At 34.6% G+C, this 27,798-nt stretch overlaps 5 protein-coding genes across 9 annotated transcripts; 4 read left to right on the top strand and 1 right to left on the bottom strand.

The window, feature by feature from the left end:
* Positions 1–4: 4 nt before the first annotated feature.
* Positions 5–10,452, top strand: Mep-1 (zinc finger protein MEP-1). 4 transcript variants are annotated; one of them, XM_076389435.1, is made up of 10 exons: positions 6–248; positions 1,625–1,758; positions 3,222–3,314; positions 3,701–6,043; positions 6,137–6,225; positions 6,865–7,002; positions 7,640–7,816; positions 7,928–8,050; positions 8,284–8,388; positions 8,507–10,452. In XM_076389435.1, exons 3-10 carry the CDS (start codon positions 3,245–3,247, stop codon positions 8,819–8,821), a joined length of 3,360 nt encoding a protein of 1,119 aa, XP_076245550.1. In that variant the 5' UTR covers positions 6–248; positions 1,625–1,758; positions 3,222–3,244; the 3' UTR covers positions 8,822–10,452. The 4 variants fall into 4 exon arrangements, with proteins under 4 accessions (XP_076245562.1, XP_076245550.1, XP_076245558.1 ...); XM_076389447.1 differs by lacking the exon at positions 6,865–7,002 and having other exon boundaries at positions 5–248; XM_076389443.1 differs by lacking the exons at positions 6–248; positions 1,625–1,758 and adding an exon at positions 2,720–2,845.
* A 637-nt stretch (positions 10,453–11,089) lies between these two features.
* Positions 11,090–14,762, top strand: Parp1 (Poly-(ADP-ribose) polymerase). The gene is made up of 5 exons (XM_076392475.1): positions 11,090–11,284; positions 11,635–11,776; positions 11,850–12,388; positions 12,453–12,658; positions 12,748–14,762. Exons 1-5 carry the CDS (start codon positions 11,171–11,173, stop codon positions 14,714–14,716), a joined length of 2,970 nt encoding a protein of 989 aa, XP_076248590.1. The 5' UTR covers positions 11,090–11,170; the 3' UTR covers positions 14,717–14,762.
* A 178-nt stretch (positions 14,763–14,940) lies between these two features.
* On the bottom strand, positions 14,941–16,705 carry Eif3i (eukaryotic translation initiation factor 3 subunit I). The gene is made up of 5 exons (XM_076392481.1): positions 16,592–16,705; positions 16,041–16,287; positions 15,672–15,952; positions 15,396–15,596; positions 14,941–15,318 (listed from the first exon to the last, which is right to left on the bottom strand). The coding sequence occupies exons 1-5, from the start codon at positions 16,592–16,594 to the stop codon at positions 15,070–15,072; spliced, it is 981 nt and encodes a 326-aa protein (XP_076248596.1). The 5' UTR covers positions 16,595–16,705; the 3' UTR covers positions 14,941–15,069.
* A 167-nt stretch (positions 16,706–16,872) lies between these two features.
* LOC143188286 (uncharacterized) lies at positions 16,873–19,553 on the top strand. Of its 2 annotated transcripts, XM_076392480.1 has the most exons (8): positions 16,875–17,264; positions 17,345–17,450; positions 17,800–17,976; positions 18,046–18,457; positions 18,528–18,721; positions 18,802–19,131; positions 19,206–19,334; positions 19,413–19,553. In XM_076392480.1, the coding sequence occupies exons 2-8, from the start codon at positions 17,367–17,369 to the stop codon at positions 19,485–19,487; spliced, it is 1,401 nt and encodes a 466-aa protein (XP_076248595.1). In that variant the 5' UTR covers positions 16,875–17,264; positions 17,345–17,366; the 3' UTR covers positions 19,488–19,553. The 2 variants fall into 2 exon arrangements, with proteins under 2 accessions (XP_076248594.1, XP_076248595.1); XM_076392479.1 differs by having other exon boundaries at positions 16,873–17,450.
* Positions 19,554–20,263: 710 nt separating this feature from the next.
* Afg3l2 (AFG3 like matrix AAA peptidase subunit 2) lies at positions 20,264–24,530 on the top strand. The gene is made up of 13 exons (XM_076392476.1): positions 20,264–20,405; positions 20,774–20,894; positions 20,967–21,282; positions 21,371–21,464; positions 21,543–21,708; positions 21,782–21,914; positions 22,034–22,152; positions 22,243–22,518; positions 22,609–22,836; positions 22,918–23,144; positions 23,219–23,395; positions 23,669–23,887; positions 23,970–24,530. Exons 1-13 carry the CDS (start codon positions 20,322–20,324, stop codon positions 24,231–24,233), a joined length of 2,424 nt encoding a protein of 807 aa, XP_076248591.1. The 5' UTR covers positions 20,264–20,321; the 3' UTR covers positions 24,234–24,530.
* The last annotated feature ends 3,268 nt before the right edge of the window (positions 24,531–27,798 follow it).

Here is a 27,798-nt window from a genome sequence, read left to right as displayed (position 1 = left end):
TGATAATGTATAACAAACGCTACTGGTCGTTTTGTCCCTTTAACATTACACGTACGTCATAAAATTTGCGGTCACGTGATTATTGTCGCCATCTTGGCAGTTTTCGACGACGGAGGTAAGAAGGATCCGTGACGTCGAACCCAAATAAACAGAAAGTATATGTGAAGAATTTCGATATAAAAACGGTGTGTGCCGAGTGCCGAACGGAGTCCGTGTGTGTGGCTAAACATTTCTCGGTGCCCCGAACGGTCAGTGAATTTAAATAGCGCGGCATTTGCGATGCATGTGTGTTTCGATTATCGGTCCTCTTTTGGGGGGATAATCGCGATCGGCCAGCGACCACCACGGCAGCTGTTCGACAGCTAAGCCAGCCCCTACGAAGAAATGGCGGGAGCTTTCTAAATTCTGTTCGATTCTCAAACGCGAATGACCCTACTCCTTCGCCATAAATGAAAGAATGATATACCACGGAACGTCAAGGAACCGTGCGATTGATTTGTTGGATTTTATGATTTGTACAGTTGTACCGAATAACACAATATAACCAGGGCCGTGACATCCTATAAATTCCCCCCACACATCCCTTCACGCTTAGATTCCTTTCCGAACAGATCGTCCTCGTTTCGCTTTGACTAAATTTTCTTTACGTACGCGTAATCTACTAATGTTCACATCTGCTTCACCATTTTTACACAGTACGATTAAGTAATTGTCGTCATCGTAATACAGTTCATTTATGATGTATCGATCGCAGAAAAATAAAGGTAAACGCTCCACGACAGTTGTCTCTATGAAATTACAGAAAATTCTTGAATGGGATTTTTCACAATTGTTCGAGAGTTACATGATGTTTCAGTCCAAATCGATTTGTTATTCTTTCCTTTTTCACATGCTAGATGTAACCATTTAACAATGATTTTATACGCCAGTAATTTGTTTTGCTTGGTATTTATCGTAAAGACTTTCGACAGCGTTATTTCTCGCGTCATAATTTCGCCTACTCAAGCGCATCGTCAGCAAAATAAGGACTAGAACACCGAGAGATGTTCCATACGGGAATTGAAAGTCGTCATAAATTATACAAAAGCAAAAACGCCCTAAATATATCTAATATTCATAAGTTCAATCTTTTGCATCCTTTTTTTAATTACTGTATCTTCAATCCTCAGAGTATTTGCGTATTTCTTATATAAAGCTTTACGCGTATAATTCTTTTTTGCTAAAAGAAATGAGAAGTCTGAACGAACGCCTATCAAAAGTCCTTAATCAATATCGTTGTTTGACCATTGTATCGAGTAACGGAGATTCTAACCCGTCGAATTGAACGCTGATAAAAGTATCAGTCAGCCTCATTGCTTTCGGGAACAGCTTTTTCTCGCAGAATTCACGCGGAAAGGACGAGAATAATGGTACGAGAAGTGTAACGCTGATTAAATGAACGGAGAGAAATCGTGAGAAAAGAAGCCCCTCTTCCCCTTCTTTTTCTATTTCTGCTTAACCCCCGGTCGAAAAGTGCCCCCGCGACTATGTTGCGACGGCCCTGGGCATAACTTTTTAACGTTTCCAACCGTCGCGGCTGCCCTCTGGTGCCTAATTTTCAGCAATGAATGTTCACTATTTACAGGTTTTGTGAATAAATCGTGTATCGTGCGTATAAGGACGAATCCGTAGTTCTGCCATCGCCGCTACTCTGAGGATCGCAGATTGTGAAAATGTCGCGGTCTCAAAGAATCGTTTAGGACAGCGAGAACGGTTCAGGTGCGTATTATATAGTGGCTGGTGACAGGATACGGATGGAGTTCGTGCGCGTTCCATTTGTGCTCGCAGAGAACCGCCGGGATCCGTGAATAGTCGAGTTAAGTGGCACAAGACGTGCCTCGGACCGAGCGTGCTGAATGGCCCTCCTATTCCGGACCGTCGACACCTTCGAACACCACTTTTTTTTTCTCTCTCTCTCAAGTCCCCTGATTTCTGATTAACGCGATCGACACCCGTCGTCTTAGACGACGATGCTGGGCATTGGGATATTAGCATCGGTGTAGGTTAAAAAGCTTATGCTCTCTCAGCATCGCACTCGAGAACACTGTGTCCTTCGAATGGATCCATAGACAAGCCTTTTATCTTCACTGCTTCGTCGTTCGCATAGTAGATCGTAGATCAATTCTAGAGCGGCCCCCGGAAGCGAAATGAATCCGAGAAAATTACGGGCCTTGCGTCTCGGGCGAAAACTTTGATCGGGTGGATGGAAATCTGTACAGATAATCTAACGAAATGGGCCACATTTTATCTAGTTCCCTTTTCGTCACGTACGATAATCCGACACTGTGGTGGAATCTCTGACGGTGTGTGTCTTACATCGCTCGCGCGGGGACTTAGAACCGTCAAATATTTGTTGGGGAAAGCCGTGTAAGTGCAATATCGTCGTGGGAGATCAGTCTGTCACGATCGGATTCGGTAGGTCATAGGGTTGTTCGGTAGGTGGTTGGCGTGTTTGTCTCGTCCGGCATGTAGTATAGAGTTAGGAAGGTTGTGCGCGCGCGCGCGCGCGCCCATGGATGGTAGCGATAGGTTCTGTATGCGTATATAGAGTGCTCTGTGCGTGTTTGTATATGCATATGTATATATATGTATATATATTTCTATGTACACCTACGTATGTATATACATACTGTGTATGAATGTGTATAGAAAGAGAGACGAAAGTTCGATGTGTTGTAAGTTGTAGGTATAGGTGTAGGTTGGTAGGTTGGTGCGAAGGTTGAGGGAGGAGAGGTACGCGGAGGGCTGACTGACTGGCTGGCTGGCTGGCTCGCTGGCGCTCGGACGCGGTGGCTGGCGAGTGCAGGTGACTGACTGAGAGACGCTAACCATTCAAGCTACTTCACAGGACTTTTCTCGCCCGATCGTTTCTATCGTGGCATCGACGGTCGACTCTCAGGCTCTTCAATCGTTCCCCGTGTCGTGCGTGGCGAAGATTTTTCGCGGAGAGACGAACGCGTTTCGGCCGCGCGCCGACTGGAAGGCGACCTACCACGGCGAACTTTGTTGGTTATGGGAACAAGGAAATAGGAGTTCGGAGATTCGCAGCGCCATTTTGAAAAATTCGGCCCCGCTAAAAATTCTCTCCCCCTCCCCGCCCTCGCGTTCATGTCGCCGCGGATGTAATGAAACGCGTTGTCTACCACGAGCCGCTTATTCTTGTGTTCTTGTTAATTGTTTAGATCAACTGTACAGTGGTGGCCCCATGGAAGGCACGTTGGAAGAACCCCCTGTTAAGGACTCATCTCAGGCCAGTCCTGATAAGGTTCTTAAAGGTATGCTCTCTCCCTGCTTGGTAACTTGGTGAATCTTCTGAATCATCCACTATTCACTTTGTGTTTACCTTACTACTTCAGTTGCCAGTAGGTTTTTGATTGTTTTGATGTATTCTTTCATTGTGCTCTGCTGCAGTTGATTTTGTTAAAGAACTTGTGTATTGTTAAGGAAGATGTACTTTGCTTAGATAATGTATAAATCTTTTGGAAACTTAGTTTAATGATGTTTTGTAGTATGTTATTTTGACTTATGGTAATATGTTTAATGTTTTATTATCGCTGTTGGAGTTTCATCTATTATCTTAACTTTAAATTGTCCTTTAAACTCATATTTAACATTGCTCAATAGTGTCACTTGGGTAAAAAGATTCCTTATGTTGTTACAGATGTGATTCCAAATGGTGTTAATGGGAATTACGAGAAAGAAGAATTTGCTAATGCAAATAGTAATGCATCTAAACTGTCATCAAATGAAGCTAGCAGTGCAACAGAAGGGGAGAGGGAAGAGAATGAGGAAGAGGATGAGGAGGATGAACGCAGAATGGAAGTTGAAGTCGATGAAGGGGATATAGAATTTGAGGACAGTGAAGAGGATAGAATAGAAGATAATAGGATTAAAGGGGGTGACATGTTTGAGTCTAAAAATGACTCAAAAGCATCTAAATCACCTGAGGGTGTTAGTGAGACGAACAATTCTAGTGAAGTGTCTAAAATTGAAGATAGGTGTAAAAATACATCCTGTGAGGCTATGGAAATTGACGAACAGAGTAACAATTCTGATGTTGAATGTCTCGACGAATCTGTAACTGAAATACCCTCTGACAATGATGATGTGTTCACATTGAAAAATTCTGCCCATAAGGATAATGATAAAGATTTATCCAGCAGTAGTGATATACAACAGCTTAATGACAGTAGCGAAATTACTGATAGTTTGGATACATCTGATGTGAAGATTTGTGAGGAAAATGGTAGCTGCGATAGTCCTGATATTGAAGAGATAACTGATAATGCAAAGAATGGTCTTAATACTTCACCAGAACGTACCAATAAAGATCCGAAACAAAGAAAACCACGAAAACAATTAGACCTTAGTAGTATTACACCAAGAAGAAGTTCTCGTAATATAAAGAGGACAAGTTATATAGAAAAGGAAATAGAAGAAGAAGTAGATGACGATGGCTCAGACATAGAAGAAATTAAGCCAGAGGACCCTTTAGCTGGTATTGATAGTAAGGATAAAGAGAATTCTAAACTGAAATCACCAGTTAAAAACAGTAAAACTACTATTGTAGTTAATGACACTAAACGTTTGGTAGAAATTGCAGCTGGTAGTAAATCTGTGAAAGGGGGAAAGAAAGAACCCACTTTAGTCATTATAGATACAAATTCTATTCTTTCTGGGCGTGGTGGCGTTCCTGTGAGTAACAGTAAGCCACAACACACTGTCTCTAGTACTAGCTCTTTTTCAGTGGTTCCAATGGGTATGACAACACAGACAATGTATCCTAATATGAGAACAACTATCACACCAGTACCCATGACGTCAAAAACTGCACAGTTAAGTCCTAAGGCCAGCAGTATGACTACTACAGTCACACCTGCTGTACCTCCTATTTTACCTTCTTTAACAGACGATATGTTTGTCGTAGAGGCTCCATCTTTTATAGTACCATATGTGTATGAAAAACCACCTCTTAAACCATTAAAGGAATTTGTTACAAAATTAGAAAAATGCTTGGAGGATAAAGAAAAGGAAGAAAAAAGCAAAAGGACAGATGAAAATAAAGGGGATGAAAGTAATGAAGACTCAGACACAAGTCAGAAAATGAAAGACAAAGGCGAAGAAAGTGAAACAGAAGGAAGTTCTAAGGTCAAGAAAGATGGGGAAGATAAAGGAGGTGACAATTCAGTAGACTTAACTGAATCTGGGTTCAGTAATGTAACTGATAAAAATGATGTAAGGCAAGATGATAGAAATAAAGTTCTAACTTATTTTGATTTACCATTGGGAAAATTTTTTATGCAAATTGGAATGAATCTTGTTCAAGAATTTGTACAAACTGATCTTTTACGGACTCAAAAGCGCAAACAGGGCAAAGGTAGCACATCGGCCGAGACTCAATTAGCTATAAATTCGCTCATCAAGAATTTAGAATTTAGTAAAGAAAATAATGAACCATTCCATTTAGAACTGAAAAAATGTGAGTTCTGTAATTTCAAAACAGAATCAACCCTAGTTATGCAACATCATTTAGAAACGCCGCATATGCGTAATTACGTTTATAAATGTAATTTTTGTCCAATGGAAGTGCGTAGCCCTCACGATATATTATTTCATATGGAAGCAGAACATAATACTCGTGGTAGGTTGGAACGTGGTCCAGCTTTCCATCAGTGCCCTAATTGCCCATTCGAGGACAACCAAAAGGGAAAATTAACACGGCATATACTTGCTTGTACTAAGAAATTTAGACCAGAGAAGAATTTAGAACCAGCCGCTGACTGGGAACCACCGGCAAAGATTCCAAGACTAAATCGAGCAAGACCCGTTGGACCGACTAATCCCAGTGCACTTGCCATGGCAATGAGTGGTAAAGGACCACAACCACTTTTACCAAAATTACTTCCTGCTCCCAGCACAGGACGTGGAAGAGGACGACCACCCATGCAACCAAGATACTCGGATATGAAAACGTTGCGACCAGGTGGCACGACAATGCGGCAAGGTAAATTATTAAATTAGTTACAACATATAAAATGCGATTACATTCGTTTTCTAAGTATATAATTATATTATTATAATTTATTTTATGTTTCAGATAACGTTGCAGGAATGATGTATCGTCCAACATCTTCTGGTTTACTGGTCCCTACTTCGTATCAATTTGGTAGTAACCAAATATTCCAGGTAAAAGTTATTTTCATTATATAATCTTCTATTATATAACAGTTAATGAAAAAAGCAAAATTCTTCATGCAGAAAATTCACATGTGTGAATATGTACATATTAAAGCATTATAATAATTCTTGTCTAAATTTAATAATATTATCTTAAAAGGGCAATGATAATCATATAAAGTCATGCCCCTGAAATGTTATTTTTAGTTGTAATATGTAGCACATATATAGTATGCATAGTGTACATATCATCATTGGCATTAATGTACAATTTGTAAGAAATGTGTAAAGATAGAACTATTATTCTCAACCTTAGAAGCATTTAGATGAATTAAATGTTTTATATTTTAAATACAACAATGATTTAGTTACTAATTAGTATCTAGAAAAGTTACAATCATGTATAGATTATATCTGAATTTTTTTTTTAAACCAAAGCTAAATATTATTCCTTGGTTTTATTTAAATTTAAGTATTCTATATTTTCCTTTTCTATTATCTGTAGTACGTGTTAATTCTATTCTGTATATTCGAATTGACTAGACCTTTTTCTAGTCAGTAGCAGTGTAAATTAAAGAAACACAGGTTCACAAACTCAAGTAAATGAAACATTTAAGAATTAGTAAAAAAATATATGGGTGGTGGCAGGTGGTGGGTGGCTCTGGGACTGTCATGTCGGCTGTCTCGGGAGTGAGTAGCAGTAGCGGCGGCAGTTCCGGTCAACCCACACCCATTGCACTTGTACCCAACGTAATCGACTCTCTCTCTAGGTTGTCCTCATCACAGGTAAATAAATGTTGGAAATAACCAGGAAGGTTAAATTGATTTTGTAAAATTTGTAATCGCATGGATGATGTGTTCTGCAGGTGCAAAAAAGGCTTTTATAACCAGTCTCTCTTAAAATTTCCATTAATTAAAGCTATATATAATCGCTTATAGGGTTTAACAATACTCTCAGAATTATAACTATATATTGTTGTGCAGCATAACTAGTTCTGCAATTATTGGTTTCAGCAATGTATTTTGTACCATGTAATATGTTGCATTGCGAAAACTTGTTTAATTTTATATTGTTAAAATCATCTAGTATTTACATATTTTGAAGAAACTAAACATCAGCATTAACTAATACAGTTAAGTTTCATTAATACTTTAATACAACTGCTACTAATGAATGTTGATACAGTGTTCAATTAAAAAGGGATTGTATCAATATCTTTGTTTTGTTTTTACATATTGTATGTAATAATGTTTTATAGAAAGATTCATGGAGGTAAAAGAATTAGAGATTTCAGTTTGTATCGTATAATTTTTTGGGTGAACGCTATTTACTGTAATACAGAACAAATACTTTCTATAAGAGCATAGTATTCATTTTGTAAATGATTGTGTGTAAAACAATGGTGTATTTTATATTTTTCAGAACACGACAGCCAGTCCAAAAAATCCTACAGCAAAATTATTAAGTCAACCAAGTATATCTATAACTCCACTACCACGTACAACATCTCAAAGTTCTATCCCTGGTTCTGGAACTTCATCAAAGTCTGGAGGAAAAACTACATTTGTCATATGTGAGATCTGTGATGGTTACATTAAGGTAAGTTCCATATCTGTATCGAAAATATTTCTTAATAATTCAGAAGAATTATATCAGAACCCTTACATCTACGAACTTTATCTGTTGTATAAAGTTACACATCTTTTTCAGGATCTAGAACAACTACGTAATCACATGCAATGGATCCACAAAGTGAAGATACATCCAAAGATGATTTATAATAGACCTCCATTGAACTGCCAAAAATGTCAGTTTCGGTTTTTCACAGATCAGGTATATAACTGCAAAATTATTTACATAATGTCTGAATATTATATATACATATATAACGATATTTCCATGTATTCTTTTTCTATGTTATTTGGTAGCACTTGCTGGATGTAAGATCGTAGTATATACAACTTTGAATAAAATATTTTCTATAATATTGTTTAATATATGCGTTTCCTTCCGGGAATAGTTATATATGAGGATGATATTTTAATGGTATTACATGTATGTTATAGGGTCTTGAAAGACATTTACTTGGGTCTCATGGATTAGTTACGTCTAGTATGCAGGAAGCAGCGAATAAAGGCAAAGATGCAGGTCGTTGCCCCGCTTGTGGCAGAGTAAGTTTCCTTTCATTGCACTACCTATATTATTCGGAAGTTCTAGGCATTTGAGATTGAAATGTGTGAAATTGAACAATACGACAAATACTTGAGAGTTGTTGAACTTAATTTTTAGGTATATCAATGGAAGTTACTAAATCACGTTGCGCGAGATCACGGAATGACGTTAAAGCCAGCGCATCTATCTTATAAGTGTACAGTTTGCACTGCCACGTTTGGAATGTATAAGCAGTTCGAAAACCATGTTTATTCGGCACATAGTGTCGTAGCTAAAAGAGTAATGGATAAGAAGAACACACCTTCATCTCCATCGTCCAGATCCAATGACTCCCTTCTGAAGCCACTGAAGATCAATGACGAGATCACAATTATTCCACAACCGGCAAAACCTACAACCAGGTCGGGTACATCTCAAGGCAGAGGAAAATAGCAATGATCAGCAGAGTGATACGTGTGTCTTGTCTTACTGAATTTCACGTAACTTTGTGGTACTCCATACCCAGTCATTGTAGTATACAATGACTGACGTGCCGTGTACATGTGTATGCATATTATGCTTAAGACGCAATTACCAACACATAAACCTACAACTCTTGGCAGAAACGAAAAGAAAAAAAAACAGAACTAGTTGATTGCGTATAATAATATTCCATCAATGATTATACCGATATATTTATTTAAGAATTTTTATTGTTGTTATCGGACATACATAAAATAGACTGTAAAAATATTAAAGGGTGGCCTTCAGTCTAATTCCTTGGTTAATCCTAGAGCTGCATACTCCTCTGACCTACACAACACACATATACAAACACACACACACCTACAAAAAATCTATAAATACTAAGTGTATTTACATTTTAATGCGACACATACCATGTCATATTGCGAATCACTCTTGAATAGTAAATTCACTATAATATATAAATTCTTTTTCTAAGACAAATATATTTGAATTAATTCTATTTTGTTAATAACACTAATACGGTTATGTAGGGCAATGAACGACGAACTGTCCTTAATCTACATATATTCGATATGTCTACGCATAATATTGCGAAGCAATTTCTGAATGATATACGAAAACGAATTGTACTAATTAACCAGAGTGCCCTAGAATGTCCTGCATTATTTCTTTTTGGTGATCGATAAGTATCAAATGGTTTTCGTCCTGAATTTTTACTATCATGTACACTTTTTTTCTTTTTTTTTTTTCTAGTTTCGCCATCGTATTTTGTAAGCGACGAACGTGGAACTTACAATTTCGCTAGTTCATTTTGTAACATTTCATAAAGTTGCGTGTACGAGATATAAGTTATATTGTCAAAGATCTTTGAAGTTGTAAATTGTATCTATTATCTATAAGTTGACATCTTCGGTCGTAAAGTATTGTAACAAAACATTCAGTTTTATTTCTTGTGCTTTTATAAGAACAAAAGAATGTACATTAACATAGAATATATAATATAAACGACTATATCAATAAAATAGGATGGCACATATATGTGTATACATTTTTTCTGTTAAAAATGACAAAACTCATCATGAAACATTGAACTTGTTAGCACACATCGCGGCGTATAAATATATACACGTTTTATATATGTATATATATAATATCTAGCAAAATATTATATATATAAATATGTAAAGTTAACTCTAGCATAGCGATAGCGTGGTATAAGAAGACAGGCATTAATTATCTTCTTGTATGCACTCTGGATTGATAATAGGCTTATATTGATATGTAGATAGTCGAAAGAAGTGACCGGTTTAATTTAATAATTTCGATCATTTTTCTCGATAAGTTTTGTACGTTATCGTAGGAGATAATTTTAGAGTTGAGAAACGAAACTGCATTCTATAATGAATATAATATAGTGCGTTTTTGCACTGTACGGCTGTATTATTTAATTTTACCACTTGCCCAGCCACTTTTATGGCTAAGCCATGTTGGTAAAGAGAGAAACATTCATAAACGTAATTACAGAAATATATAGTTTACTGTAATAATTTGTACAATATTATATGATTATTAAAATAAAGTGTACCAACATTGTACTAAAACTTGTCATTTAATCGTAAAACCTTTAGTTCTTCCACAAAACAGGATAAGTCTATTTGAGACAAGTCGTAACTGCTACAATTATTTGAAAACTAAATTTCATTATGACTGTCCTAGACTAAGTAATATTTTATAAAATAAAATTCCCAGTTTAATAACGAAATAAAACTATCTAAATTAAATAAATATGAAGAAATTGAGAAACATAACTGTCTCACTTTGTCTCAAAACGAGACAAAGAAACCTTCAGAGACAACTTATTAATTTTGCCAATTTTTTCAATAAACGTACAAATTTTATATTTAAAAAATTAACAACTTATTTGCAAATATTTATTATTTTGTTTTAATAACCGCCGTATTATTTGAATCTCTTTGTAAGAAAAGTTCTAATTCGTTAAACAAAAATTAATCTACTTCCGGATTGAACGGCTTCCGCTGATTGGTCCATTTTGCTACTCTCGACTTTAAAAGGAATTTTAAATACACAAGCGTATTTTTTAAACAATACTTGGCATTTATTCTCGCAGTTACATTATATATAGTTTATTATGAAGAATTAAATATGAAAAAATAAAGATCCTACATCCAAATGTGATAAACTTTGGCGGGTAACCCACATTGCATCCTGTTGTTGTGCTCATTGAATGCGCCGCTTCCGTCCCGGTGTTTCACTTTGAAGAATTAGCATCTTCGAAGAAGTTGTAAGGAAACGATGAATCCTGATTTGCCTTATGCCGTCGAATATGCGAAAAGTTCGCGTGCTTCTTGTCAAAATTGCAAGAATTCCATCCAAAAAGATAGCTTAAGGCTTGCCGTTATTGTACAGGTATGTATTACATTTAGTACGCAGAAATATCAGCGTCTCATAAGATTATACGTTGTTATCGATACTGGTAACAGGTTTCGCTTGATGGACATTTGACCTTTTAATCTTGTTTGATTTAGTCATAATTAACTCTATTTAAAGTAGAGAACGTTGTACTGATGCCGATCCAGCTACGCAGATTAATTTATTCCCATTAATTGTTATTTTCCTTAGTTTTAATAACTTTTTTTAATTACTCTTAGTACTCTTATTAGTTTGTAATTGAGTTATTAGCCATCTTCATGTTTAGTTAGCATATTAACTGCATCATTTAGAATATTTTTACTACCACGTATTATTTTTAATTTTAGAGTCCTGTTCATGATGGCAAGATACCAAAATGGTATCATCCAAAGTGCTTCTTCGTTAAACAAAGACCAAAAAGTACAGCAGATTTTGGAAATTTTGATAATATTCGATGGGAGGATCAGAAGGAAATTCAGAAGCAAATTGGTTTGTTTTATTCTGAGTAACATTTGATATTGTAAAATAGAACAGTATATCTAAATTATTTTCTTCTTAACAGAGGAATGCAAGAATATTGCAGTGCCTACTGGAAAAGGCAGAAAACGTGGCAGTGCTGCCAAAAGCTCAGGAGTTTCAGGTGATTTTGTAATTCAATATGCAAAGTCTAGCAGGTCAACGTGTAAAGGATGTGAAGAAAAGATAGTACAGGGAGAAGTGAGAGTATCAAAAAAAGACTTTGAAAGCGAAGAGGGCAGAAGATATGGTGGCATAGATAGATGGCATCATCTGGAATGCTTTGCAAAAGTGAGGAATGATTTGCAATTTTATGAAGCTGGTGATGCACTCCCTGGTATAAAACAATTGTCCAAAGAGGACCAGAAGAAAGTTAAAAGTCTTTTGCCAAAGATCAAGTCTGATGATATTCCAGCAGTTAAGAAACTTAAAGCAGAGCCAGAAGATCCAGAGGAAGAAAAACAATTGAAAGGACAGAATGATGAATTATTTAAAGTTAAAGAGATACTACATTCAATAAAAAAGGATTGTCTCAGAGAACTGTTAGAAACGAACGAACAACAAGTTCCAGAAGGAGTATCAGCAGTAAGTAGTCCAGATATTTTGGAAGAAACACTCATGTGTGATTGTCTATAATTTCCTGTTTCAGATAGTGGAGCATTTGTCCGATGCAATTTATTTTGGAGCTTTAAAACCATGTCCAAAATGTAAGGGGCAGCTTGTATATTCTTCAGGACTTGGATACAAATGCACTGGAGACTTATCAGAATGGACAAAATGCGAATATGTAACTCAAGATCCAAAGAGAAAAAAGTTTACTATACCATCACACTTAAAATCTGCATATCCAGAACTGTAAGTGTTCTAATTAATTTTTATTTTTAAGAATTAACATACATATTATACCATAAGTAAGAATTAATTATCGTTTAAATATTTGACAGTAAATCTCTAAAATATAACGTCAAAAGAAGGATCATAAAAGTGACTGCACCATCAACATCATCTTATCTGATAAAAAAAGAAGATACTGTTGATTCTGGCCCTAAAGTTGAAGCAAAACCAAAACCGTTAAAACATATGCAGTTTGCTATTATAGGACACTTAAAGAAAAATAAAGATACTTTGAAGAAAGAGATTCTCCTTTTGGGAGGAGAAGTGACCATAAAGATTCACGACCACTTAACTGCTGTTATATCAACTCAACAAGAGATTGATAAAATGAGCAAGAAAATAGAAGAAGCGAAAAATCTCAATATTCAAGTTATTACCGAAGATTTTATTGATGAAGCTAAAGAATATGAAACGTCTGCTATCCAGCTCATTAAAAGGAAAACCATTTCGAGTTGGGGTGGTAACTTGGCCGATAGAATTAATATTGTAGCGCAAAAGTCTGCTGCTAAGAGTAAGAGTAAAAGCGCTTTTGAGAAGAAATCAGGTTCCGGCAAAATGAAACTACAGTTGAAAGGGGGTGGAACTGTCGATCCAGATAGCGGTTTACAAGATATTGCTCACGTATATGAAAGTGGTAAAAACAAGTATACCGTTACATTGGTACTTACAGATATACAAACTCAAAAGAATAGCTATTATAAACTACAGATTTTAAAACACGATAAAGAAGAAAAGTATTGGTTGTTCAGAAGTTGGGGACGAATAGGAACAACTATTGGTGGTACAAAAATAGAGAAGTTATCTAAGGAAGAATGTATCGAACAATTTGAAACTCTTTATGAGGAAAAAACTGGAAATCCGTGGAGTCAAAGAGAACATTTTATTAAAGTGCCGCATAAAATGTATCCAGTTGATGTTGATCAAGGAGACGAAGTATCAACGCAGTTATTAGAGTCTGATATTAAAAGTAATCTAGAAAAGCCGGTACAAGATTTAATGAAACTTATTTTTGATGAAATAAGTATGAAGAAAGTAATGGCGGAATTTGAGATTGATACAGACAAAATGCCACTTGGGAAGTTGTCTAAGAAACAAATTCAGAAAGCGTATACAGTATTAACAGATTTACAGGAATTGTTAAAAAACGAACATGTCGAACGAATTAATTTGGTTGATGCGTCTAATAAATTTTATAATTTAATACCTCACAATTTCGGTGTGTCTGGGCCGAAAATTTTAGAAACGATTGAAGAAATTCATCTGAAATGTGAGATGTTAGATGCGTTACTCGAGATGGAGATTGCTTACTCTCTCTTGCATACTAAGATGGATTCAACAAAGAATCCACTTGATGCTCATTATGAGCAATTACATACTGAGATCAAGGTATTAGATAAAACAAGCGAGGAATTCAAAATTATTGAGCAATATGTTAAGAATACTCATGCAGAGACTCACAAGCAATATGAACTTGAAATTGAGGACGTGTTTGTTACTAAAAGACAAGGAGAAGATTCTAGATATAGACCATTCAGGAAGTTACCGAACAGAAAATTATTGTGGCATGGTTCTAGAACAACGAATTTCGCAGGTATTCTTTCTCAGGGTCTAAGAATAGCGCCACCAGAAGCTCCTGTTACAGGTTACATGTTTGGTAAAGGTATTTACTTCGCGGACATGGTCTCAAAGTCTGCAAATTATTGTTGCACGAACAGTGAAGATAATACTGGATTGCTATTGCTTTGCGAAGTGGCGTTAGGTAACATGTACGAAAGATATGAAGCAGATTATATTGAAAAATTACCAAATGGTAAACATTCGACATTCGGTCGAGGACAAACGCAACCTGATCCTGAATGTGTGTACAAATTAAAAGACGGCATTGAAGTTCCATATGGCCCACCTGTTCCTGCTAAACTTCCTAAAAAATCACAGCTATTGTATAATGAATACATCGTGTACGATGTTGCTCAGGTGAAGGCACGATACTTGTTGAAGATGAAATTCAAGTACAAGTAATATTTTTTTACGTAATTTAACTTGTAAAAAAAGTATTGAAGTATTTGATTACCAAACTTATGATATTCCATTAAGCTTCTCATTATATTATAAATATTTATAATATTTTTACAATACTACCTCTTATTGTATGAAACTCGTAGAGATATGAATAATTTTTTTGTCAGAGTGAAATGTTTTGTATCACCATTCCATTTATATGAGTTTAAGAAATAAAGTTATATAAGGTATTTAATCTTGGTTTTTATTGATGTATGTACAAGTTTTAAGATCTTTAAACAAAGTCGATGAAAAAAATAATTTATATCGTTTACTGTACGGATATATATTTATTTTTGTTTTATTTCACAAAATTAGTATTCAAAGTGGAAATCGAAATAAGACTGATCGAATGTGTTGATACGAACGTAACCGTCTTCTCCACCCGTTGAAAAACTGCGGCCGTTAGGATGAAAAGCAAGAGAGTTAATAGGTCCGAAATGTCCTTTCAAGCGTGCGAATTCTTCTTCGAATACTAAATGGAAAAATCGAGAGTCAAACTTTCCTTGACGAGTGGACGTCGTTGTGACATCCATAGCATCCTGACCACCTCCAAGAACCACCTACAAACGACAATGATATAGTACAACTTATATACTACATTAATTCTGTGATACTCTAACTTGTACGTAAAACCTACATGGTCGAAGATAGGAGATATTGTGGCAGAGTTTACAGGCCTTTCTGTTTTATATGTCTTTAATAACATCAGTGAATCACTGTCAAACAATTTTGCAGTATTATCTTTTGATGCTGTTACAAACATTGTACCATCTTTATTGAATTGCATGTCATTTATTTGAGATTTGTGACCTTTTACGCTAGACAACTTTTTCCTTGTCTATAAAAGAATCATATTTCATTAATTTGATACGCATTGTTAACTACGAATGCATAAGAAAAGTATATTACTCACTCTCACATCCCAAAGAGTGATTTCACCATCTTCATGACCAGTAATAATTGTTTCATCTAATGCACCCCATAAAATAGCAGAAATTCTAGGACCATTGACTGCAATTCTAGAAATTGCATCTTCCTGTGATAATACTGAATCAACGTTTCTGATATCTATAATGAACATCTCACACTGATGTCCCAGAGCTTTATCAGTAGCATAAACAGCAAGATTTGCTGAATAACTGAAACTACATGTCCTTACAGAACTATTTGTATGAAGTTGTCCTATTTCTTTGCCTAGATAACAATTGAGATGTATCAGTAAAAAATTACGGTTCTGGGTATATTTCTTACGAATGGTATATGTTAGACATGAAACACAAACCAGTTTGACAATCCCAAACCCTCAATGAGTTATCACCACTGCCAGACAAAAATCTTGTTGTGTCCCAATTAACATCAATACACCATACTGAACCATTATGACCATTAAATGTCCCAAGACGTTCTCCATTCAAAGAGTACCAAACATTTGGTTTTTTGTCTTTACTTGAAGAAAATAGCAAATCACCTTCTCTGTTGTACTTAATTTTTGTTATGGCACGTTCGTGCCCATGTAACATCAAAGGTTTCTACAACAAAATTGAAATACTATTAAAATACGATTGTACAACGTCAGTTTTCATTTTAGTCACTTTGACCATTTTATTAAAAATTATTTAAGTTCCTCAAAGATGTGTTAACGTATCAAAAATAAATTACGAAAGTATTAAAAAATATATATTATTAAACCTTAATAAACTACAATAATTTTAACAAAGCAGCAATGTCAACGAGGTTATGCTGTCACATGTTTAAACATTTCGTATAAAACTTATGCCAGAGCACTGATTATGAAGAAAATGTTTAACTATTACTTTCTATAGAACAACTAACCATTTTATTTTAAAATATACAATTGATTAAAACGATGAAAGAATCACAAACGTTCGCTTCACTCGTCAACCGTAATTACAAAAACTCTTGAACACCGAAAGGACATGAATCACCCGGTAGATAGAAAGGAGAAACTACTCGAATCCTAAAAATTCGAGTCGGCGTTATATCTACGAATCAATATTCATCTCTAACAAACTACAAAATTTGGCGTGACAATTACAATTAAATAGTATTTAAAAAAGCACCTCTTTATGTTTTAAATGTTCATAATTTAGTGTTAACAATCACGTTTCGTATCTCAAACATTTCATTGGTAGACATATTCAGATTGCAAATTGAAAAGTTCTTCTTGAATGCATGCTTGCTGCCAATGATAATGCATCTTTGAATGGAAATGATCTGCGATATGTTTCACAATTACGACTTCAAGTTTCTAAAGATAAGCAAATATCTGTGTGCTAACGGAGTATTTGCATACGAAAAGTCTGAAACTGAGGGGCAAGAGAAAGAAATCGTAAACCATCGGTGCAGTGCATCGTTTTGGAAAGAGTGAACGAACGAAAGTATCGCAATTTCATTGCAAAGAGTTCAGTCCCATTCCGAATTCCGGTTGTATACGCGTGTCGTCAGAAATTGGAAAGGGAAACGAAATTGAAACGGCATGTCCGAGGTTGTTGGCCAGCATGAAATTAATCAGAGCTATTCTTTCAAATGGAACGATTATCAGAATCATTTGTCCGATGTAGTTAGACAGCTGTTGGAAGAGGATTGCATGGTGGATGTCACATTGGCAGCTGCAGGAGAACGCATCCATGCACATCGCATAGTCTTATGCGCTTGCAGCACTTTGTTTCGAGTAAACAACTTTCGTCCTTTTAAACATGTTCTTAAAAATGTCCCGTGTTCCATTAAACCGTCATAAATTCTTCTAGTCATTCAGAATTTTTTTTATGATAGTACACGTTAAATTTCATAAATTGTGTTCTATAAATATATGATTTTGTACTGCTATAAGAATTACATTTAAAGTGGTTTAGTAATTCCCAAATTTTTATATTTTTAAAGATATAGAAAGAATTGTAGAATTTGAAGAGTAATTTTTCATATAAGCGTAAATATTGTTTTGTGCAAGTTATAGATATATCAATCACACTCCATATTATTAAAAATGATCCATAGAATATTGATATCATCTTTATTTATAGGATGTATTAAGTCAAGTCAATGAAGATCATCCAACAATAATATTAAGTGACATATCTGCGCAAGATATAAAGTCTATCATAGAATTTACTTATCATGGAGAAGTACGAGTTCCAGTGGAGAATATTAATAGTTTATTGGATGCAGCACGTTCCTTAAAAATATGTGGTCTTATTGAGGTAGCCCTTTTAGTTTTAAATAACTGTATGATTACATTTTATAATTTCTAATATTGTTTGTACTCATAGATTGATGGTTTAGATGAAAGTGATTCAATCACAAGTGCAAAAGATTTTAATGACAATAATGAAGAACCAATGACTGTTATCAGTGAGACAGAAGAAAATGTTATGAATCCATTGCAAAATAGTTATGAGGATTTAGAAGATCCACAAGAACAAGAAATAGCTGAAAATTCAAGTTTAAGTAAAAAAAGAAAACGTAGACGCGATATGACGAAAAGAGATTATAGCGACGATATGCTAGCATCTGCTATAAATGATTTAAAATCGGGGCAAACTTTGATAGAAGCTTCGACTAAATATAACATACCACGTTCAACGTTGTATATGCGTGCTAAAGCATTAGGTATACATTTAAATGCTTCGAGAAACGAATATCCAGCAGAATGTATGAAGGCAGCTATAAATGCCGTAATCGGTTGGTTTTTGCTTTAAATTTATACAAATATTAAGTTTTTTGCTTTATTTAATTTCTTTTACTTCTATAGACGGATCAAGCTTGCAACACGCGTCAGAAATGTTTAGTATACCTAAAACTGTATTATGGAGAAGAATTCAAAAAGAAGGATATCAAATATTGCGCTCCGAAATGAGGAGATCTTACGGCTCTGATAAACGAGAAGCGGCAGTTAAAGCTCTGGAAAGGGGAGAAAATTTAACTAAAGTTGCGCTTGAGTTCAAAGTAATATTATATTACTACCTTTGGCCAGCAAGGTTCATTGAATTCTGATAATTCTTGATAACTCCCGATAACTCTTTCAGATTCCAAAAACTACCTTATTTAGAGATAAAGCTCGATTGGTAGGCGAGGGAAAGCTGCCGCTATCGTTTTGGAAGAAGCGTAAAACAGAAAACGAAGAGTTAAAAAAATCTCGTTTGGAAGAAGCTGTTGCTGCTTGTAAAGGCGGAAAAATGTCACAAGCAGCTGCATCAATGACTTATCATATTCCTAAAACGACAATATGGAGACGTCTTCAACAAGATGGTAAAAAATCCGAACGTCCGTTGAGTTCAAGGAAACAACGAGTAACGGATTCTAAACATAGTACGGAAGCGAAAACACAAGAAGGATCTGATTTTACATTCTGTGAGGTATCTAACCATTACAATAATATCATTGCTTTTATAAAGTTTCAGTCAAAATAATCAATGAAATTGAATGATAGGTTTCCTCGGAAATTCCTATAACTTATATAGATGAAAGTAGTATAGCTGAAGATTCTGTGATAATATTAACAGCAGATGACATGGATGGACTTAATTTAGAAGAAGGACGCCAGATCATTGTTAACTCAGTATGTATTTTCATTTGTTTATATTCAAAATTTCATTTACGTTAATGAAAGTGTTCAATGTGTCCAATTCTTTTCTAGGATTCGGTACAGGAATATGTCCCCTGTACTATCAGCATTGAAGAAAATTCGAGTTATTCTCAAACAGAAAGTTAGCACAACGGAATTGATTGTACATCTAATAGTTATTAACATTCTTTTTGTACCATAATATACATGTATATTAATTTGGAACTGCAGTAAGAATCAATTAACAGATATAAGTATTTATCTATTTTTATTTAATTATTAATGTTATTACAGAAGTGCCCGGTAATAACTATATTTAAAATTATCAAGTTTTCAAATTATCAATATTAAATATTCAAATTGTTTAATTAAACCCGTTGAAGTAGCGCGTCAATTTAGCCATCGTCTTTTAAATCGTTGCCGTAAACGTGGTAAAAAATGTTTGAAGTATTTTTAACTATTTCGATTTCAAAAAATGTACTTATAACCGGATATCTCTGTATGGATTTAGTGTCTTGCGTTTCAAGTACGCTTATGAAGTCTATGATTAAGTCTGATTATTTTTATTTTGTACAATTGATTCATGAATTACTTAATTTATAGCAATTCAATTCATTTCATATGTCACAATAATAAACAAGTATTGCAATAAGGATGCATTTTCTTAGAAATTTAAAAATACCACTACCTCTGCGTTTGTTTCTATTTTAACATTTTCAAACATATTTATAGTGTAGTACTCAGTAGTTTGAGAGTCGTTTATTAGTCAATTCCATTGGCGCGTCCGAAGTTAGCCAATAAAAGGGAGCTTTGAAAACTACTTCGTAGATTTCGCGTGCGTTGGAAATAAAGGATAGGGTTGAAGACTGGGAATGTGATCAGAATGGTGGCTTGTGGCCGGTGGTGCGTTATGCGACAGTATTGGGCATAGAATTTACGAAATTTCATCATATCATATGATAATTGAAAGACATAATAGATATGGCTAACCAACTGTTCTTTTCGGCCACTAAATTCGAAAGATACATTATAAAATCCGCGTATAAAAATGTTGACACACTCCAGGTATTATTTGTAATTTAACGTAACCTAAGTTTTATTATTTTAATACAATAAATATCCTTGGTATCAATCATGACTCGTGGTTTTAATTTAATTACTTAATCACTTATCAACATTAAAATGTTCTATGAAATTCATCACGCACGTGTAGTTTTATTCGATTTAGTACCTGTAAGGTAATTTACTCCAACCACTGGTACATAGAATGTTTTTTTGTGATGCATGCGGTGTTATGAAGGAGAATAATTTTGAATATTCATCAAATATGTGCATATTCAATTGTATCTTAATCTAAATCATTTTGTTACTAATTATTCTTATATATGCGAATCACTGATGTTGTCATGTTATATATTATATAAATTTTTCAGTTACGAAGGTACTTGTCATTACTTAAAAATGAAAATAATACAAGCATGTTTGAACAGTTACAACAAAAGTGGAGGTTACTGTGTAGTAAACCACCAAAAGGATTTGAGAAGTTCTTTAGAGGTCATAATTTTGTTAATTAATGTATCATATGTAGTACTAATGGGCTATGATAAGATATATATTGTTATGCAGGAAGTGGAAAAGGTTCGAATAAAACCAGTGATAAAGTAGCTGGAAAAGTAAAGGAAGGTTCAACCAAGGAGACTAAATCGCAGCCTGCTAGTTCATCTTCTCGTAATGTATCCTCAGAAAGTAGTAATAAATCGCTTTTCCCATGGAATTTTGATTTGAAATTCAATGGATCAGGAGGAAAAAAACCATTTGAAGATGCAAAAAATGAAAAATTTATGATTATGTTAGGCCTTCTATGTTCAGTAGCATTTGTTACATATTTACAAACGTTAGGAATTAATGCAGTAGAGATCACATGGAGAGATTTTGTACAACAGTAAGTTTTGTTTGTTTAGATTAAGAACGTATTTGATATGTATGTTTTGTAAAACTTAAACAATTAATGTAAGTCAATTTTTCTCTAGATGTTTAAGTAAAGGCATTGTAGACAAATTAGAGGTTGTCAATAAGCAATGGGTTCGTGTCAAACTATTACCTGGGCATTTTGTGAATGGAGCTGTAGGTTTATTTAAATTTAGTTTAAAAGTCATATTATTTGTATGAAATGTATAATAATTCATTTAATATATTTTATAGGACACTTTGTGGTTCAATATTGGAAGTATTGAAACATTTGAGAGGAATTTAGAAAATGCACAGAACGAATTAAACATAGAGGCTCAAAATTATGCATTAGTAGTTTATAAAGAAGAAATAGAATTGCCACATATAATAAAATTGATTCCACAGGTCCTACTGTGGGGTAAATTATGCTTTCTAAAACCATACAGACGTTATACTTACAGAGTATTAATAATTTTAATTTCTTAATACAGGAGTTCTTTGGCTTGTGATACGAAGATCAATGGGTTCACTTAATGCATCTGGGAAGAGGGGTGGTTTCTTTGGTTCAGTAATGGAGTCAACAGCAAAAGTGATTAATTCCAAAGATATTGATGTTCGTTTTAAGTAAGCCAAAATAATAACAGTGATTAAAAAATGTTACAAATGATAGATAATTTTTGTTTATACTGGGATTAACTTTTTTGGTATATGTATCAAATATTCTTTATCTGTTAAAAATGCAGGGATGTCGCAGGATGTGAGGAAGCAAAAATCGAAATTATGGAATTTGTAAATTTTTTAAAGCATTCACAACAGTATCTAAATCTTGGGGCCAAAATTCCCAAAGGCGCGATACTGACGGGTAATCACGAATGCTTTACTATTTTTTTTCTAATTGTATTGCGTACGTAGTTCTGCAGATTAGAATTAAATTTGATTAATGATTTCGAAGGTCCACCTGGTACTGGTAAAACGTTGTTAGCTAAAGCTACAGCAGGAGAAGCGAATGTTCCTTTTATTACCGTATCAGGTTCAGAATTTTTAGAAATGTTCGTTGGGGTTGGACCATCGAGAGTTCGAGATATGTTCGCAATGGCACGGAAGCATGCTCCGTGTATATTATTTATTGATGAAATTGATGCTGTTGGAAGGAAGAGAGGAGGTCGTAATATTGGTAGTCATTCTGAACAGGAGAACACTCTTAATCAACTTTTAGTTGAAATGGATGGTAAGATTACAATATCTGTTAAAAATACGTGAACATTTTAATATTAATAAGTTGCATTCAATCCTGTACAGCTTACTTATATTTTTTTAGGATTCAATACAACGACTAATGTTGTTGTATTAGCAGCAACTAACAGAATAGACGTTTTAGACAGTGCGTTGTTACGACCTGGAAGATTCGATAGGCAAATTTACGTCCCTGCTCCAGACATTAAAGGACGAGCTTCCATTTTTAAAGTGCATTTAAAGCCTTTGAAAACTACATTAGAGAAGGATCAACTAGCTAGAAAAATGGCTTCCTTAACACCTGGATTTACAGGTATGGAAGTTAAATTAACCAATGACATTGAATTGAGAAAATAACTAACCTTGTCAGAGTATCATATATAGATGTTTCTAGGGGCTGATATTGCTAATGTATGCAATGAAGCGGCTTTAATAGCGGCGAGAAATCTGAATGATAATATTGAACTAAAACATTTTGAACAGGCCATTGAAAGGGTGGTCGCGGGTATGGAGAAGAAGACAAATGTTTTGCAGCCTGAGGAGAAAAAGACAGTCGCGTATCACGAGGCTGGCCATGCGGTAGCAGGCTGGTTCTTAGAACACGCTGATCCTCTTTTAAAGGTAATTCTTATAGTCATTGACTTCCAATATTAATTCAATATAAATTTAAAGCGTTACTATCTTGTATTCAATAGGTCTCCATAATCCCTCGTGGAAAAGGTTTAGGTTACGCCCAGTATTTACCACGTGAACAATATTTGTACACGAAAGAGCAGTTATTTGACAGAATGTGCATGACGCTCGGTGGCCGAGTGTCGGAGGAAATATTCTTCAATCGTATAACAACAGGAGCAAAAGACGATTTGCAAAAGGTAATAATAATACTTCATTTTGTAGCTTCCTGCTCATCGTACAGGGTGATCCTCTCTAGAGGACTCAAAGACAGTGCCGCTACGAAAATATCACAGCGGGACTCTATTGTGACGTCAGAGACCAACGAGGTTCTTCTGTGTTTCTTAACTGAAAATCGATAGATCGTATAAATAAACACGGTGTTCTTCCTGCGACGTTTTTGTGACAGCCCTGTTTTCAAATGAGAGCATCACTCTGTACTAGTATCAAATTTGTTCTTTTCTTTTAAACAGATCACTGAAAGCGCCTACGCCCAAGTAATTCAGTTTGGTATGAACGAGAAAGTTGGTAATATTAGTTTTCAAATGCCACAACCAGGAGAGTTAGTTGTCGATAAACCGTATTCCGAACATACGGCGCAAATAATTGATAGTGAAGTACGTGAATTAATCGAAAAAGCACATTCACGAACACGTGATTTGCTCACGGAACACAAGAATGATGTACAGAAGGTACGACGAAATATTTTTCTAAATATTTTACAGAAATCTTCCGATCATACAAAAGTTTGTATTTATTGTTTTTCTTCTTTAGGTAGCCGAACGATTACTGAAACAAGAAGTTTTAAGTAGAGATGATATGATAGAGTTACTTGGACCCAGACCGTTCCGTGAAAAGTCAACTTACGAAGAATTCGTGGAAGGTACGGGATCGTTCGAAGAAGACACCACATTACCAGAAGGTTTGAAGGAATGGAATAAAGATAAGGAGCCTGAAAACAAGAAAAAAGAAGATGTAACTCCTTCATTGGAGGAAACTCCAGCCGCCGCTAAAAATCATTCGCAACAGCGATTATAATTATACAGTTTAGATCATAGTCTGCTAAGTACTTTGTATTATAGTTTGGAAACATGCAATTGTAATAAGTAAAACAATACACGAATGTCTATTCGATTACATTTTTTGTAATGACCATGTTCTTGTATTTCACAATCTGTATAAGTTGCCGTCTTTAAATGCAACTAATGATTAAACAACGCTGTATGAAAAAATGTTCTTTTTTTTTTTTGCACTATGTACTATTGTCATTTTGTAATGAGTAATGTCTATTTACTAATAGACTGTTTGATAATAAAGGAACTGAGTAATTTTTAAGATTTTTTCGTACTATGGCATTTATGAATGTAATATTTGTTACTGTAAAGTGTAGAATGATGATACAAGAGTTATACAGCTTCTAGTAAGTATACTTACAGACATATTCATTTCATAAAAATCAAATATATCACAACAATATGCTAGGTAGAAAGAACAATGACGACGGCATATGTTTTTTTGCAACGTATAATTAATAAAGTTTACAAATGTAGTGCAATTGAACTGTCTTATCTTTAAGTATTGTAAATACATTGATAATTTGTTAATTGTTAATTGTTGGGTTTTGCTCTGGCGGTAGTTCTGGTGCTCTCCAATGTAAATGTATCGTGTGTATATATCGTGTTGTGTGGCTCTGTGTGAATTAAATTTTTTCCTATTTCATTGTAACTCTTAACAAATGAAATACGAAAAAAATACGGTTCGATTTACGTTTTCGTATAAACAAAATTTATACTTATTTTTTATGAGGAACTTAAACAAATTTTAATGTGACGAAGGTCTTTTTGTAAGTGAAGCATGTAGAATATTTATATTGTAAAATAATTTAATATTGAATAAGACAATATTGACAATAATTTTTGGTGAAGTTAGTTTCTTAGGAAGGTTTCAAGAATTTTGTTAAAAACACAAATAAATATAGACCTTCGTCTGTTTCCTTTCACTCTCTCTTTCTGTCTTTTATCATTTCTCATTAATTCTGTACATCCAAAAACGATCTCCAGAAGATAATCGAGCTCGATTTGACATGAGTTAGAACAAAATTAGAGCAATAGATGTGCATGCATTTCAATGTATCCACTATCAGTCTTGGGATTTTCTTTAAGGTTTCATTACATGATTTGAAACGCTCTTGGGAATAAATCTAAACATTCAATCTTAAAAAAAAAATATGTTACGATCGAGAAGTTCGCTGATTTCTTCTTTGCTAGGATAAAAAATTCTTCGTTGCAGTATTTAAAAATTCGCGCTCGTAAGAATAGTCAGCAAACTAAAGTTCATATTTTCTGTTCTGAAGTTTGCATTCTTTCTTTGAATTATTCCTCCAGAAAAAAGACAGCAAATAACTTCTCGATCGGTCGATCAGTTAAATAAAAGCTGGTTCCATGCATAGATTTGTACACATTTATGTGGTCGCTACTTCACAGAAATCAGAATCGAAGATTTGAATCATCATTGCTTTACACTTCAAATATTTGTATTGCGTTTTGCGGATCAGTTTTTTCAATCCTGTTCATCGAATCTTTTACATATCGCGTGTGTAAATCGTACGGTGCAAACAATAGAGTCGGAGAATCGCATAAACAATCAGCATTACGAATTGTAACTGTCGACGATATTTAGAAACAATAAATGTCGTTATTTATCGAAATTATTGGTTCTTAATGACAATTTGGCACCAACGAGTCTTACGCATCGACACAAAAGCTGTTTCGATTTTAATCCATCAAGTGTTTCGTTATGTTATGACTGAATTATGCAAATACACATGATGTTCACGCCGAATAGAAACGATTATGATATTAAAAATTAAACAACTGAATGTTTGATCTACTTTGATTAATCTAATCAAGAAAAGCATCATGTATGCATGACCGCATGAAGTTAGCATCAAATTAATTTTCGCTTGAATTCGTCACAGACTTTTTGCCGATACGCTTAGAAAGAGGACAGAGAATGATTCGTCCGAGATCGAACGGGAGTAATTTGACAAAATTTTCTCGCGATCAGGTCGTCTTGTACAGCGATTGAAAAACTTTATCGTCGATCGTCAGCCTTACACGTTTCACTGAACCCTTTCCCCGACATTCGTCGCTTAAATCATTGATCCCAAGACACCGTTTAATTAAATTCATTTTTTTTTCGTTTTCGTTCTCTGAAGTGGCGCGTTCATCCCAGCGTTTCTACAAAACTATACGATTTATCGAGTAAATATTTATACGTTCCGAAACTTTACCGTTAAACTTAGCACGCTAACTCACTAATCAAATGTATCATACAATCACTAAATTATTGCTTTGTCGTACCTTGTATATCACACTAATCTAAACCCTATCTGTTTTTCTTGTTACCTTACATATTTTCCATTTCTTTCGTTTCGTGTTTTATCTCCCTTTTCTCTCCCTTCACATCGTTCTTGCAAAAGCCAGGTTTACATCGATGATCATGCCTGCTTTTCTGACGAATACTGTTGCTCGAACAATATGCATTCGGTCTCGATTTTGCGCTCGATCGTTTGTGCTCGTCGAGTCTCGGTGTCCGCGCGAAATACTGCGACTCAACGGCGTGTAAGTTAAGTGTAGGTTCCATACTTATCGACTCTGCACGGAACTTCAGTGAAATCTAAATTATCGTACGGGAGGCGAGCTCGGATCGCGCTCTAATTAATTTCGTAATTGGATTCATTACAATAGGGAGGGGCCGAAGGTAACCTATTTCTTATCCATCGCCTACAAATTATCCGCTTAATTATGCCACGGATAATCCATTTTTCACGCTTCCTTCCTTTTTACCGCAAATAATTTTGCGCTGATATACGATATTTAAACAGCCCTGTAAAACTGAGGACATTCGGTTCGATGGATAGTGATTAAGAATTATGAATCCTTGCTCGAGCGAGCGTAACTTTGTTCGTGACGCCACTTTACATAAAAAGATACGAAGAACAATGTTTTTCGTTTTATGTAGAACCTCGATTAACCGCTTTATAAGAACACAGAACTTAACGATAGAAACACATGATTATTAAATATTTACAAAATTAATTTGACGTTTATAATGATGTAGAAACGAGACCTAATGTAAATTACAAAATTTTGATTAAAAAATTTTTTATATGTATGTAAGGAGAGTCATTTTTAGTAGGGATCAGAATAAGAGATGTACATGTTAAGTTTGTGAGACTGTGTCAGTGGTTAGGGGTTAATTGGAGATTAATTTATTCGCAGTCTTTTTTATTCAGTGTTACTGCCATTTGGTGTACTGACAATAAGAGACAATAGAATGTCAATCGAGACTTGAATTATGATTTATGCCAATAAATTATGAAAGCGGTCTAAGTAAAAAATTAAACAAAACCGAATTTATCATTTATTTTGTAATTTAAATAGATGAAATACCAAATAAGTGATAAATTTAATTTTTTTAGATTGTTTACTTAAATCATTTTCATAATTACCGGCTTATATTTAATAAATACTAGTTAATATTTATAACAGTAGTGTATTCAAAATAATAAAATTTGTCATTAGAAGAATTCTTTACGTTT

The sequence above is a fragment of the Calliopsis andreniformis genome, chromosome 2, assembly GCF_051401765.1.
Source record: "Calliopsis andreniformis isolate RMS-2024a chromosome 2, iyCalAndr_principal, whole genome shotgun sequence".
Taxonomy (NCBI): Eukaryota; Metazoa; Arthropoda; class Insecta; order Hymenoptera; family Andrenidae; genus Calliopsis; species Calliopsis andreniformis.
Note: the sequence above shows the minus strand (reverse complement) of the source record. Positions and strands in the feature narration are given on the sequence as shown.

Coding starts and splice junctions, on each gene's coding strand:
- Mep-1 (XM_076389435.1), top strand. CDS start 3,245: ATGGAAGGCACGTTGGAAGAACCCCCTGTTAAGGACTCATCTCAGGCC. Junction 6,226..6,864: donor GTAGTAACCAAATATTCCAG/GTAAAAGTTATT, acceptor GGGTGGTGGCAG/GTGGTGGGTGGCTCTGGGAC. Junction 7,003..7,639: donor CTAGGTTGTCCTCATCACAG/GTAAATAAATGT, acceptor TATATTTTTCAG/AACACGACAGCCAGTCCAAA.
- Parp1 (XM_076392475.1), top strand. CDS start 11,171: ATGAATCCTGATTTGCCTTATGCCGTCGAATATGCGAAAAGTTCGCGT. Junction 11,285..11,634: donor GGCTTGCCGTTATTGTACAG/GTATGTATTACA, acceptor TTTTAATTTTAG/AGTCCTGTTCATGATGGCAA. Junction 12,389..12,452: donor TTCCAGAAGGAGTATCAGCA/GTAAGTAGTCCA, acceptor TTCCTGTTTCAG/ATAGTGGAGCATTTGTCCGA.
- Eif3i (XM_076392481.1), bottom strand. Junction 15,953..16,040: donor GGTTTGGGATTGTCAAACTG/GTTTGTGTTTCA, acceptor ATTGTTATCTAG/GCAAAGAAATAGGACAACTT. Junction 15,597..15,671: donor TCACTCTTTGGGATGTGAGA/GTGAGTAATATA, acceptor ATTCTTTTATAG/ACAAGGAAAAAGTTGTCTAG.
- LOC143188286 (XM_076392479.1), top strand. CDS start 17,256: ATGTCCGAGGTTGTTGGCCAGCATGAAATTAATCAGAGCTATTCTTTC. Junction 17,977..18,045: donor AAATATGTGGTCTTATTGAG/GTAGCCCTTTTA, acceptor TTGTACTCATAG/ATTGATGGTTTAGATGAAAG. Junction 19,132..19,205: donor CTGATTTTACATTCTGTGAG/GTATCTAACCAT, acceptor ATTGAATGATAG/GTTTCCTCGGAAATTCCTAT.
- Afg3l2 (XM_076392476.1), top strand. CDS start 20,322: ATGGCTAACCAACTGTTCTTTTCGGCCACTAAATTCGAAAGATACATT. Junction 20,406..20,773: donor AAAATGTTGACACACTCCAG/GTATTATTTGTA, acceptor TAAATTTTTCAG/TTACGAAGGTACTTGTCATT. Junction 22,519..22,608: donor ACTTTTAGTTGAAATGGATG/GTAAGATTACAA, acceptor ATATTTTTTTAG/GATTCAATACAACGACTAAT.